The sequence below is a fragment of the Marmota marmota genome, unplaced genomic scaffold (assembly GCF_001458135.2).
Source record: "Marmota marmota marmota unplaced genomic scaffold, marMar, whole genome shotgun sequence".
Lineage (NCBI taxonomy): Eukaryota > Metazoa > Chordata > Mammalia > Rodentia > Sciuridae > Marmota > Marmota marmota.
In genome coordinates, this window is record NW_025999949.1 from 12,141,753 (window position 1) to 12,156,309 (window position 14,557).

Genomic DNA, 14,557 nt, shown 5'->3' on the forward strand with positions numbered 1-14,557 from the left:
TCTTCATAAGCTGAGAGACATTTGTTCATAAATATCCCAGTTATGCCCTGTTTTCCCAGAGAATATAATCAAGAATCAAAATAGGTGGAAAAAAAAAACACACACTATATAGCAAGTCAACGAAAACATAATGTAAAATAAGAGTTCGTGAAACCATAAAGGAATAAAATACAGTATTTAAGTTTACAATAGATCTTCAAATTTATAAGTAAACTAAGTAATCTGTAATAAAATCAGCATAACCAAAATCAGTTTAGAAATTATTAAGAAATATTTTATGTGATCATTTAATCATATATTATACGCAATTATTTGCTTTATTTACTATTTTCTTTTCATGCAGTAGTCATATTCAATAAGTCTACTCTTAAGAAAGAAATTACTGTTATCGGGCATCCAAGTATACACTATTAAAAATTGTGCCTGAGTAAGGGAAGTAAAAATGAAATTTTAACCCCAATTTCTAGCTACAGCTATCTGTTTCAAATAGTGAACTGTATTACCATGAATATTTTCAACCTTGTCAGCAAAACAACATGTGATTTAAATTGTTAATGTGTACATGTTTATGTCATGTGTCATATTCTTATATAGATTTCTTAAAGAAAAAATGTACAAATGTTGCAGTATCCTACTCATGACAATTAGTAATTTTTAAATTATTAAACAGAAAGATGTTGACAAGTGAATACTCATTAGAACAATTTTCAGTATTACCTAATTTAATATTTGTTGAATCTCAAAATTATTTTAGCACGAATCATATTATTTTCTTAACATTAAAGAAATTATTAAAGACTTTTTAAAAAAGAGATGAAGTATAAATCATAATATTCTTTTTATAATAAAAGAAGGATAAAAAAGCTCATTCTGTTTCTTTTACTGAACAGTTTTTATAATGAATTCAGAAAACCCTAAGGGGAAAAATCCCATTTGCCTAAAATCACATTCAAAAAACAAATTTAAAAGTTTTAATAGAAAGTAGTTTTACTCATTGAAATCTTACAAAATAAAAGGGAGAAAGATATTTAACTGTAGACATTGTTTTTCTTCTTCAGTCATTACCTTAAGCAAATAGGTAATAGAAGAACTGACTATGGTTTAGAATGAATTAACTGCTACAGCAATTAATCCAGCTGAGTATGCCAACATATAATTTTCCACAATTAGTTACCACCTTTTTATTTTCCCATGCCTGGAAGAAAATGTGTCTCTCCTAATGACAGAAGACTCATTAAAAATACTAGTTGATTAACTTTAAGAGTTATCTACTTAATAGCTTTTCTACCATGAAACATTTTTAAAGTTAAGTATTTTCTGATTTTTAGCATCCTTACTGAATAAACAAAGCTCTGCCTCCTATGCAGTATATGTGTGTATGGGGGAGAAGTTGATCAAAGTGAATTAAAAGTCTATACCTAGGCATCTGGTTTCAGATCCACTCCAAAGACCTGAGGAAAGGCATTCCCGTACAGTGGACCCCACAAGCATGAATCCTGAATCGCAGGTAAAGATAGCTGTTGAGCCATATGAAGTTTGAGTTCCAATCTTATTTCCATTTGGAGGTGTAGGTAGTTCTCCACAGGAAATAACTTAAAAATAATAAATTATAATAAAGACACAGTCAATATCCACTTACAACAAAAACATGCCTTTAACATTTGGATTTTGTATGATTTATTTTTGACTATTACATAAAAACAAAAAATCACATATATTAGTAGAGTGATATCATGTTTTGATACAGGTACTCATGTGTAATGTTTAAATCAAGTGAAAAATTAAGTCTCCTTGAGTGCCCATAAATCTTCTAACGTGATAGTGACACGTGGTGAAGTTATTTTCTTTGAATTTTGACTTGGCCAGTCTGGCTTTAGAGGAAAAAACAATCTCAAGAGTAAAGAAAGGTTAATTCATCAGTCCCAAATCTTTCTCTAACTTATAAAATGACGTTGGGTTACGTAGGCCTTCAACTAGCCTAAACCAAAATTTCCTCAAATCTAAACAAATGTGAACATAGTAATTATAATTAGTTTTTGTCAAGGACTCTATAAAAAACTTTACATGTAAAATATTCAATTTTATACAGTCCACTAGATATATTTTTCACATATAGGGATAGGCTTTAAAAAATTAAAGACAGATTAACTGACTACCTAGGTTATTCAGAACCCATATGACTCTTTCATATTTAAAGACTGAAAGTGGAACAAGCATCATTCTAGAATGAAAAGAATAATTGGTAAAATTAAGTGCTTTTTATATACCAAGCACTATTATTAGTGTTTTCACTTATGCAATTCTCAAAACAACTCTGAGATAGGTATAATGATAGATAGTTACATTCACTAGAATATAGACAAGTGAAGTAACTTTAATAAAGTAACGTATAATTTATAAACTATAATAAACTTCATAATTAACCCTATAAATTACATTACTCAAGATTTAAACCCAACAGTCTATCATCAGAGTCCAATATTTAATCATCAACCCATACTTCTTTTTGACTCCATCTCTGGCTTTCAGCTCTAATGCTTTAGTCAGCTGTTAAATAGACAAAGAGAAAATTTGCAAACTTTAAATTGTTGCATGTAAAATTTAAAATGCACTGATTGTTTTCAGCAAATCCTTAAGATAATCCTTTGTTGGAACTATGAATATTATTAATATACAATATGGCTAAAATATTAGTACTTTAATTATTTTAGTTTAAAAGATGAGTACATGAAGAACCGGAACAATTAATATTCTTTTCATTTCTTCAATGAATTGCAATTCTTAGATTCCTTGACTTTTCCCCATCCTAATATCACCTAAGATTAGGTAGTAATCTAAATATATACATCATTTAAATCCTTCTACACAATAGAAGATCTAGAACAAAGGAACCAGGCAAACATGTGAAATTCCATATTAAATAGTGTGTTACAGATCATTTTCCCCTAGAAAAACCCCTTCTATAGGTATCATTTTAGTGAAATTATACTTTAAGAGTAATGAAGCTGCAGGCAGAGAAAGACCATGATAGAAAAAGTGGAAATAGAGCAAAATTTTCTAAATACAGATTCTTTAGAATGTAAAATAAAATTTAGAAATATATTTTTAAGATTTTAATTCATCCATATGTTTATTTTATTCATTAAGATAACATTTATTTTAATAAAGCAAAAAATATCGTATACTGATACAGAGATTTAAAAAGTAAATTGCAAATCACAGATTATTCATAAGTAAAAGAATAATAGGTAATTGTGTACTTACTACACATATAATAGTTAGCTTCTATATTAAACTTTTTAATCATCCTAACTTTATTTAGACTGGATTATTTTATTAGTTTATTTATATATTATGTATATTTAGTCTATACATGCCACAGAGTTTGATACAAATTAAAAGACTAAATTTCTGGGACAAAGTAAAACTCAATAAATATGGTGAAAAAAGTTCAGAAGGATTTCAAGGTATTCTTTCTAAATTATTGTATGCTTAGTTAGCTTGTTTATGTTAGACCTTACATTTATGTTACAAGAACAAGTGAAAAAAAAAGACTTTATTATTCAGTTTGTTTCAATAATATTTACTGAGGTCCTTATGAAGCTGGTTCTCAACTGGTATTTAAAATATGTCTCAGTATTTTCATCACTTTACCCAACAGGAAGTGTCATGATTTTCTAGAGTAAGAATTTGGGGATTAGAAAAGACTAAACATATACAGCAGCATAGTGATTATCAGATTATCAGTGATTGTCAGATTGCTTGGATTGAATACCATTTCTCCATCATTTATAGGCTCTGTGACTTGTGCAAAACAATTAAATTGTGTGCTTAGCTTTCTTTTTGACAAAAGGAGCATAATATATGTAAGAGGCTAAAAGCAAAGTCCAGCAAGCAGTTAGATATGCAATAAACATTACTTAGTTGTTACAGTAATGACAGATCTAGAATTATGAGATTTCTGAATCTAAAGCTTATGTCCTTTTTCCATAAGCATTTACTAATAAAAAAACAGAAACCTTAAAATATATGAAGAATTAATCATAGTATCTCACAGGGCATAGTGGTAGTGTGCTTGTAGTACCATCTACTGGGGAGATTGAGGCAGAATGATTACTTGAGCCCGGGAGATCATAGTCAAAAGGACAAAATGGACAAAGCAAGATTCCATTTTAAAATAACAATAAAAATATCAAGTTATTGCTCTAGTGTTTTTGGAAAGAAAGTGATTCAAGCAATCCAATCACCAAAGATAACTTCTGAAATAAGTTCAATGGAGTGTACACTTACTTTGGCAATATGGTCTCTCATTTCTCCAACTCCATGTACCATTAGGAAGGCATTCAATAGAAGCAGGACCTAGTCCATGATAACCAGGGTCACAACTGAAAACTACTTTGGTTTTGTACTCATAATGTGATCCATTCACAATTCTCCATCTTCCATGTTCCAATGTAAAGGAATTGATGCTTGGACATGTAACAACTATACAGAAAACAAGAATACAAATGCTAATAAGTAAATCTTGTCTGTTTCACTACCTAACTATATCTTATGCCAATTCTATTCTTCACATTTCCACTGTCTGAATTTTTTCACTATTGAGCCTCACAAGGTCTTCAGCATTTGTTCTTTATTTCTTCTTCACATTAATCATTTCCATTTCCCCAGCTGCATGGTACTGTTGGCAGTTCTCTGATCATAAACTGCTGTTTCAAAATTTAGAGCCTTTATACACATTATTCTACCAACCCAGAATCCCATTCACTGACTTACCTCTACTTTCTTTTTTTAAACATTTTGGAAAAAACATATTTTCAGGAAAAAAATTTGTTTGGTGAGAATGGCGGTTTTTGTTGTTGTTGTTGTTTTTTGTGATATAAAATTTGGCTTATTTAAAATTTATTCAAGATAAGTAGAAGCATTATAAGACACCTATGCTACAATTACAAATACAAATTTTAAAAGAAATCACAGTGAAGTTAAAATGTTAGTACTAGATGGAAGTAACTGAAATATAGAGAAAATCAAAGATGTTATCTAAAACAAACTTTTCATTCCTTTTATTACCAATTTCTTTATTAAAATTAATTTCTATTATTGTATAATATGCATTATTCATTAAACTAGTAATAAGCATTGGGAAATATTCTACATATATGTAACATTGATAATACTGAAAAAAAGTCAGAAGTTATGGGCAATGTCAGAAGCTTCATTTATCCTTTTGAAACTAAGACCTGACAGTATTAAAATATAATTTTATTGTTGCAAACTGGGAAAAAAGTCTTCCAAATATCTTTGTATTGAAAAAAAATGTTGATGTATGCATGACTGTTTATAAAATAAATGAAACTTCATTAAATAAAATGAAAAGACACATTAATTCCTTGACCTAAATATTCTGGAGTTGCCAAAAATACGGTCTTTCAGTACTTCATTGTACCAAATAGTACTTTTATTTATCAATTTTTATTTCCTTCTTAGACATGGTGCTTCACTCAGGGAATTAGTCTTAATAATTCAATGGTACATAAAATTTTATATCATGTAAGATGCCAATGTATAAATGACAAAATTTCCTTAAAACACATACCAACACAGCGGGGAGTCTTATTATGATTGCTCCATGTTCCATCTGATTGGCACACAGCAGTGGTAAGTTCTTTGGATGACAATCTATATCCATCATTACAAAAATAGGTAACTCGGGTTCCTACCAAGTAGTCTGTAGTGAGTATCCCTCCATTTGTTGGAGCTTTAGGAATTCCACAGGAAATTGCTAGAATAAATATATACATAAAACATAGAAATGAAAACATACTTAAGTTATTAGTTAAATCTGTTAAACTATAAAACATGTAAAAAATAATTTTTAAATTCCTCTGAATTTTCTGGCCCATAATTTTAAATAATTTATTTCAAACTCCTATTTAATGTGTTTAAATTGTTAAATCTACATATCATTAATGATTTGTTTCTTGGTTTCTACTTAGTTCCTAATCATAAGTACTATTATCAGCATTAATACATGAGAATACAAATCAGGTAAATATAGAGTACATCTAGTACTAAATCATTTCTGGACCACCAAAATTCAGTTTGGCCAATTTAACTTAAAAAATAATTGTGAAAAATTTGGAAAGGAGTGGCAATCAATACTCATCAGTATTTTGATCAGGAACAAAACAAATTTATTTCTGCAGACTGACTGTCTTAGGTACAATCAAAATGTATATTCTTGGGCACCATCCACAGAATATCATAAATATTAGACATGTTAAATGCTTGAGGACCATTCACAGAGTATTGTGCATATTCAACATGTTAAAGAAATATAAGGCCAGGACTTATCTCAAAACTTATCTAGGATCCTCTTGAATTTCATTAATTATTTTAGTTGTCTTTATTTTATCTATAATACACTTGATTTAGATGAAAATTTCTTTAACTATGATCTGATAATGATGCAAAATTTATATTTTCATAGTTTATTTTACATATATTTATATTTTGTTTCTTATAAATTCAAAAGACTATACAGAAGTTTCTTGAGACTGATTCTTTTCCTCTTTGCCCTTCAAGTAACCCATTTGCATTCCCCCCCCCCAAAAAAATACTATCACCTTCCAAAGAACATAATGGCCAACAAAACACCAATTGAAGTGAGATTATTTGTATTTTTATATATCATTATCAGTGTAAACATTTAGACATCTCTACAGATAGAATAATATATTTGAGTATAAGTATCACCTCAGTACTAATGAGTTATTTCATAATAATGGTATATGTACTGCACTGTATTATGTTTACAAAATCATAAAGTTTCTGATTTCTAAAATATGTCTAGTCTTATGGGTTACATGTTCTAGACTTATAACCTACTTTTTTCTCATAGCAAAAGAAAGAAAAATAGATGTAGGTTTATTTTAAATTAAAAAAGATGTAGTTTTATTATAAATGCTATTTTCTTTTTGCCCTTCTCTTAATCCAACTTAAAATTAGAAACTCAAGTACTCAATTACTTTTTAAAACTAAATCCTACCACGGGGAGAAGGGCAAGAGAGAATAATTAGGAGGGTGCATACGATCAAAGTATGTTTTACACAATGTATGAAAATGCCACAAAATCCATTATTTTGGACAATTAATGTGTGTGAATAATTATAATAAAATTGGCTTTAAAAACAAGTGCTCATCAAAAGCTCTCAAATGTATAATTTGTTGATTAACATGCTTCTCACGTTTTCTTCTATAGCAAGATACAATGCTCAGGCAGCTCCTTGGTTTTTAACAAAACACGAAGGAGAATAAAAACATCCCTGTTGAGTTGCTTAGTTAAAAGCAGTGAAGAAAAAATAACCAAGAAGTTGGTTACATGTTTCTCCTTTAAATTTGTTTCTCTAAGAGCATAACTGTGTACCCTGTGAGTCAAAATCAGTCTGCAGTATACTTCCCTTTTCTTATTCTCTATCGTCTTTCTAGGGACTCTTCACTAACCCAGACACCCTTTCTGTTTCCATAATGTTCTGACAACAAAGTAACTTGAATGGTAGATGTATGAGTCAAGGATGTATATATAAGGGGAAAAAGCAGAGACACATAAATTTCATGACAAAGAAGAATTATCTATGTGTTTCCTTCCTCTTATATTCTATTTCCATCTTTCATTTTCAGGAGAGGAGTCCACAATGTGCTTCTGAAAATGTATATTTGGGGGCTGGGGCTGGGGCTCATTGGTAGAGTGCTTGCCTAGCACGTGTGAAGCCCTGGGTTCAACCCTCAGCACCACATAAAAATAAATAAGTAAAATAAAGGTATTGTGTCCAACTACAACTAAAAAAAACACATTTTTTACAAAATGTATATTGGGAAATTTTAGTGATTCAAATAAAAAAGTTAAATGAGTTTAACCTTTTGTTGCTATTTTATCTACTTGGAGATGTTGTACTTCACCTTGACAGGCAGGGACCGGTGCATCCCATGAATGATACCCATAGGAAGACTTTCGGCACACAGCACTGCTTTTCCCAACAAGTCGGAATCCTCGATCACAGGCCCAGCGGACCACACTGTTAAGCTGTCCACCTGTCTGACTGATAATGTATCCGTGAGGCGGGGATTCTGGTGTACTGCAGTAGAAAGCTTTTCAAAAGGGAAAAAAAAAACTGTCAGGACTTAATTAATGCATCAGAAATCATTTATTATCTAAAATTATGAACAACTAAACAATGAACACTAGTACTTAAGTGTAGATCAATTGTCATCTAAGTGGATTGTATTTGTGAACATCATATTATTTTCTAGCCTCTTTTGAAAATAGTCTACCTACACAGCTTTTAGAACACCTAACAATCTCTGGGCTTTCTTTTAATTTGTATTGTCACCTAGCTGTCTTTTATATTAAAATATATTTTCTTAATACTATACAGGTTCAAGAGCCCTACAAATATTTCATTGAATTTTGAAAACTATTTCTGTCATTTGAAGCCCTAAATCTGTAGCTTTGAAAGCAATATTTTAGAGCATGTTGTTTACATGTCACTTTGAATTTATCTCAAGACACCTATATCCCAGTAGGTCATGCATTTCATTTTGGTTGATGTCTAAAAGAGGCCCCCTTATTCCATAATCCTTTTCCCCAATCTATTAAAGAGTGTCCATTCTGTCAAGAGTGCTTACATATGGTGATAAAAATTGCCAATAAAATACTTTTTTTCCTTTTCTGAAGTCTGAAATGTCAAAAGATAATGTCAAATAGCTTTTTCATAAATATACTTTTGAGACTATTCAGCCTGACAGGTTCCATTTACCCTTTGAAACTTCAATATATTTATCTTAAAAAAACTGAAACTTTGGGAGTAAATAGTGAGAAGCAGATTGGACTTAGAATATATATGTCATAACCTGTCATTTATAAAGGAAAAAATACATAATTTAATATGTCAAGCTATTCATAGTAGCTAAGAGTAGTATTTTCTTTATATTTATATCATGAAATTAACATAAGAATAAGTCTATAATCTAATGCTTATAATTGTTTAATTTGAATAGCTTCCCTTTATATTGTTATAATCATTTAAAATATAATTAAATGTTCTAACTTTTAAATGCTCTGTCTGGGTACAACCTTAATAAAATGACATTTATGTATTTCTTATAGTAGAAACATTGATTCAAAAATGAATAATCTTAAGCATGACTCAAGTATATATTTTAATTTTTAATCAGTTTTCCTTTGACTTTAATAGAAATTTATTGCAGGATAAAATGTGTAAACATATTAGTCAGTGATGTTATTGCTAATATTTATAAGACAAATCATTAAATTAAAATCTTGCTATCACATCATAATTTTAAAATCAAAGTAATTAGATGAGATTGTTTTATTTATATACTATATGTATATTTGCAAATTTATACAAATTAGTGAAATCTGGGGCTATTATGTTATTGGACTAAAATTTAAAATTTATTTATGCTTCAGAATTGTATCAGAGTTGTTTGTAAACATTTATAATTGCAATTTTTAGTTGAACTGATTAGCAATGACTCATGACTTGGAAGACACTGGATGCTAAAGAAAAAGATGGCTGATTGGTTCTGAGGTATTCTGCTATTGAGCCCACACTATGGCCTATGACATGATTTAGGATGGCAATAAAGACAAACAACCTTTGTGTACAGAGGACTATTTATGTATACTCACAAAAGTGTAATTATTGGCTTACAGTAAATGGACCTTATAAAAGGAAAGCATATTAAAAAAGTCTTGGCACTCTGATACTAAAAGGAATTTTCAGTCCAAAGCTGTGGAAATATAGAAAGCACTAGTGATTTTTTAAAAAACTTAAATGCTTTCCAATGATGTCTTCACCACTCACTCTTATAATATTCAAGGTATTTCAGTTAAATTTACAACAAGTTAACCTATGAATTTCATCTTTTAGAAAATCATGAAGGATGTAGAATTATTATCATTATAACATAAAAATTGAAGTACAGATAGGTTACCCAAATTGTTTAGGAAACAGCAATATAGGAGTTGCGATTTTAATGCTTCTTATTCAATTGTGTCTCCGCTCTTCAACTATAATCACAGTGAGGATGCCAATGAGATGCATACTGAGTATAAGTATCACATACCTATGTATCGTATCCTGAAGCCTTTTTTGTTATTGCCATGGTCTGCTGACCACTGAAGAAACACTTCATGACCATTGCTTGTTATATTAAAAGAAGAAGAATAATCTCCACTGAGAGAAATAAGAACTGGACTTTGAATATTTGGTCCTTCAGAAAGAAAACAATATAATTTAGATATAACTAAATAACTATATTCTCATTTTATCTTTAGTACTTTATATTTTAAAATAGTATTAAACTGTTCCACGGCCAATCTACTTCATCAGCATAAGTAAAAACAACACAAAACATTTTATTTTAAACATTTTAATTCTACAGTTGAAGTAACTATAGTGTATAGAAGAATATTTGACCTAACTTCAATTTTTATATGCTATAGAATTATTTTAATGTTGATACTTCCAAAAATATATTTTAAGTAAACGACACATAGGTAGTTGTCCATCCTAAAGATCTGAATGTAAAATTAGACCATATTAACTAAATTTATGAATGCACAGTAAATATAACCCACGGTTACCATCATACACCTGAAGAACATCAAATTCCTTTTCTGTCTGGAAGAATTCAACAAACATGCTGATATTATAGCCTTTTTCCACTGAAATGCTCCATGCACACATTTGAAGATTTGGGTAACTATCAGGGTATCCAGGACTCAATATGACTCCCGTAGAATCTAGTCGTAATTCATTGGCAGGGCAAAGCACTGTCAAAGGAAAAGGTCATTGAATAATGCAAACCTTTTAGAATCTAAGTGAAAAACTGCATCAAATACTGAGTACTTCACTTTCATGTGCAGTAATTATAAAAATGATACCTTAAATTATGTGTAAGAAAACATATTAAGCTTATAATTTAAATTATGGAAGAATGACCTAAAAATATCATTAATTTCTTTTTTTATTACATAGAAAATGTACTATTTTCACAAACAACAAATTATAGATAACTAAGAGATAAGATATTTATTTCCTTCTATTTTTTTTCATTGTTTGTGGACTTCATGTTTTTATATTCTCCCATCTACGCCTTTCTTATGTATATTTTGCCCCTTCCTTCATTTTCCTTACACTTTTACTCTCTCATTTTTTACTCTTCTTTACAGTGTTTTTTTTTTTCCCTCTTCTCCTTAAACTTTTACTTTATTTGATTGTTAGAGCCAAAGGGGAAACTGCCCTCTCCGAGTGTTCATTTCAGGAAAAGCCATTTCTGATCTCTGGGAAGTGCTTACACCATGAGGCTTTAACACTAATTTGGGTCACTAGTTACCTTTCAGTTCTTTTTGCTATATCCAGACCTTAAACATAGGCTAATGCACAAGAACTTCTTATTTCATAAACCTTCTGTTTTAATATCAGAACTCCTAAGAATGAACAAATAAATAAATATAGAAGTATATAAATTTTGTTACATTTTGATGAAATAACATAATTATGTTCTAACAGTTTCCAGAGTACAGTAAACTTTACTTGTGACATGAACAGCATTTGAATGTTAGACCAAATAATAAAAATATCTTAAATTTGGACTTGGAATAAGAGTATAATAAAGACGATCAAGGTTCTATTAATTAAGATGTCATTTTATCCTTTCTAAAAATAATTTGAGGTTGTCTATTGTATAACTGCTCAGTATGACCTATATTATTCTGAACTTTTTTTTGTAGAAATAAACCTATACATACTAATCAGGATTTAGTTCAATTTAAGGAAGAACTTCCTATTTCTAAGAACAGAGGAAGTGACTATAGCAAATGTCCTATGACTAACAATGCTAAAGAGTTGCTAAACTTAGCCAGGGTGATATTTTGAGTATTCTTACTAATGACACTGAACCAACTGAAGAAATGGGTAAACTAGATAATTTTAGAGGATTCAACAAATTGAAAATATATCTTACCAATTCTTTATTCAATTACTGTACAAGAACTTCCATTTCCTGGGGTTAGATTTCATTGCATCTTCAAGTCATTAGAATATGATCTTAAGAATACTCTGTTTTTCAATGTTTTTTCAGAAGAGTTAGACTTGGAAAAACCTACTGTAGTTGTTAAATTGTAGGTAAGGTGAAGGAATAAATTGAAATTATATATTCAGAGTTTTTAAGGTGTAAGAAAAATTTAATATTTTGAGTTATAAAGTTTCCAAGAAATACACAAATGAACAATATTAGCAAATAATGAATTATGGAAATATGTGATTACTCCTTGAACATGTTAATAACTTGACGAGAAAAATAACTTGGAAATCTTGAAGAGAAAACTGGCCCCAGATCTAATTTGCAGATTGTTAAAAACTCTCAATAGAGTAAGTATAGTTGTTATTGTTTATTTTATTTGCTTTTTTTTTTTTTTTTTGGTACCAGGGATTTAAACCACCTAGCCACATTCCCAGCCCTATTTTGTATTTTATTTAGAGACAGGGTCTCGCTGAGTTGCTTAGTGCCTTGTGGTTGCTGAGGCTGACTTTGAACTCAAGATCCTCCTGCCTAAGCCTCCCAAGCCACTGGCATTATAGGCATGTACCACCACCCAGCTGTTTATTTCCTTTCTACTTTTACTTCAGTTTCTTTTCCTTAAGTCTAAAATTCTATTACTTGAATATGATTTTGAGATTTAAAAAAAAAATAATTGAATAATGGTATGTGATCATTGTCAGCCTAAAATGAGAACCCAAACTTTTGATTTTCACAAAATGAAAAACAGGTAAAAGATAGACTTAACAGTTAGAAATACAATGGACTATTTGAGTTAAAACCAAGATCTTTAGTGAAAATGTAGTTGTGAAATATTCATATAGGTAGTGTGATCCAATGTGTTTTGGTGTAAGTACACAAACTTACCCTTTGCAAACTATCCAATAAATTGTAAGTAACCTGATGGCTACCAAGTAAAAGAGTAAATATTCATTGCTTTTAACTATAAGTTAAGCACCGATTATACATTACATCCACAGTCATAACTTTTAAAAGTTATTTCCAATTTCTTTTCCCATGGTGCAAAGAATAAAAATAAAGCTTAGAAAGTTTAAAGTGCCCACATTTGCACAGATGTAGCTGGGTCCAGTATTTTTGTCCACCAAATATAATTGAAAGGTTGAAGAAGCTAAAATGTAAAGGATAAAACTTGATTCTATAAAGTCTTTCTTCTAGTTCTGTTAAGTTACACATTTCTGAAGTAAGATTAAGTTTTGTTCTCCTGGGACCTGAAAATTGTGAAAGCATAAAACAATTCCCGGAACTGCCCATTAGATGTGTGTCGAAATCTCCCCTGACCACCTAGTTGCTCAACGAGAATAACCCCCTTTCCTCAGAAACTGTGCAGTCCCGCACGTACACACCTCAGGGCTTAAACCAATCAGTTTAAATATATACCCATCTTAGTACTGACCAATCACCCCCACCCGACCTGTTCCCGCCAGTGAATGTGCTAATCATGTTTTAGAGTTGTTATTTGATTTTCCCGCGGTATGCAATGATTTGCTAAAGGATGCTATGATGTACGTAAAGTCCCTGCCCCCTCCAAAGAATGTATATAAGCTCTGCTCAAATTGTTCCCGGGGCTCTTTGTTCTTTGCTCCTCTGAAGTGAGCTCTGAGCCCCAGCATGCTGGACCCCCAATAAACCCTTTGCTGTTGCATGAGACAGTCTCTTAGTGGTCTTTTCCTCTGACGTTTGCCTGACCTTTACATAATGATTAGATTTTGTTTATTCCAAACTCTTTGAAAGTTAGCATATTTAGCCTTGTTTTCCATATGTTAAGTGGAATAAAGAAACTAAAGAGGATTGAGTTGAAAAATAAAAATAATATTGCCTCTTTTAGGAACAGTGAAAAAAGTAAAATAATTTAAAATAGATTAAAAACAATGTAGAATTTTCTAGCAGATTCTAAACAAATGACTTTTAGCAATCTTGTGACTTAATAAAACAAAAATGTAAGTCACGTTTTTGTTTTTTATTAAGTGTCTGATCAATTAATTAAGAGAGAAATTGCATAGACTTATCCTAAGGGATGACTTAATAATTTTCAGTTTGTATCTGAAGTATTATTATGATACATAAATTCAATTGCCCTTTGTTATTATTAGCCACAGCACACAGAATAATTAGAGGAGTAACTGCTAATCTATAGGAAATTCTTATTTTGGAAATAAGACATTAAGAGATCAGAGAGATGAGGAATTGTGAAATAGCTAGGTTATCTGTATTTTTTTTATTTAAAAATTTTAAAGTTTATCAGATTAACGTCCAGACATAAAAACAGAAAGTTTTTGGTTTTAAGAATTCACAAAGTAGTTTATATATTGAGGTCAGGAAAAAAGTCCTGTTATGTACTTGATTCATGCCCCCGTGTCTGCCCAAGTTATCTTCCCACATATTGTCTCCTAAAATGCAGAAACTATCATCT

At 30.3% G+C, this 14,557-nt stretch overlaps 1 protein-coding gene across 6 annotated transcripts in view; it reads right to left on the reverse strand.

Annotated features, from left to right (window-relative positions):
- Csmd3 (CUB and Sushi multiple domains 3) overlaps positions 1–14,557 on the reverse strand; it is a 1,105,037-nt gene that overhangs the window by 54,519 nt on the left and 1,035,961 nt on the right. For all 6 annotated transcript variants that reach the window (XM_048802035.1, XM_048802036.1, XM_048802034.1 and 3 more), the window contains 6 exons: positions 10,670–10,858; positions 10,150–10,296; positions 7,960–8,148; positions 5,597–5,782; positions 4,291–4,485; positions 1,419–1,592 (listed from right to left, as the gene is read on the reverse strand). In XM_048802035.1, the coding sequence (XP_048657992.1) occupies positions 1,419–1,592; positions 4,291–4,485; positions 5,597–5,782; positions 7,960–8,148; positions 10,150–10,296; positions 10,670–10,858 (1,080 nt within the window). The remainder of the gene's footprint in view (positions 1–1,418; positions 1,593–4,290; positions 4,486–5,596; positions 5,783–7,959; positions 8,149–10,149; positions 10,297–10,669; positions 10,859–14,557) is intronic.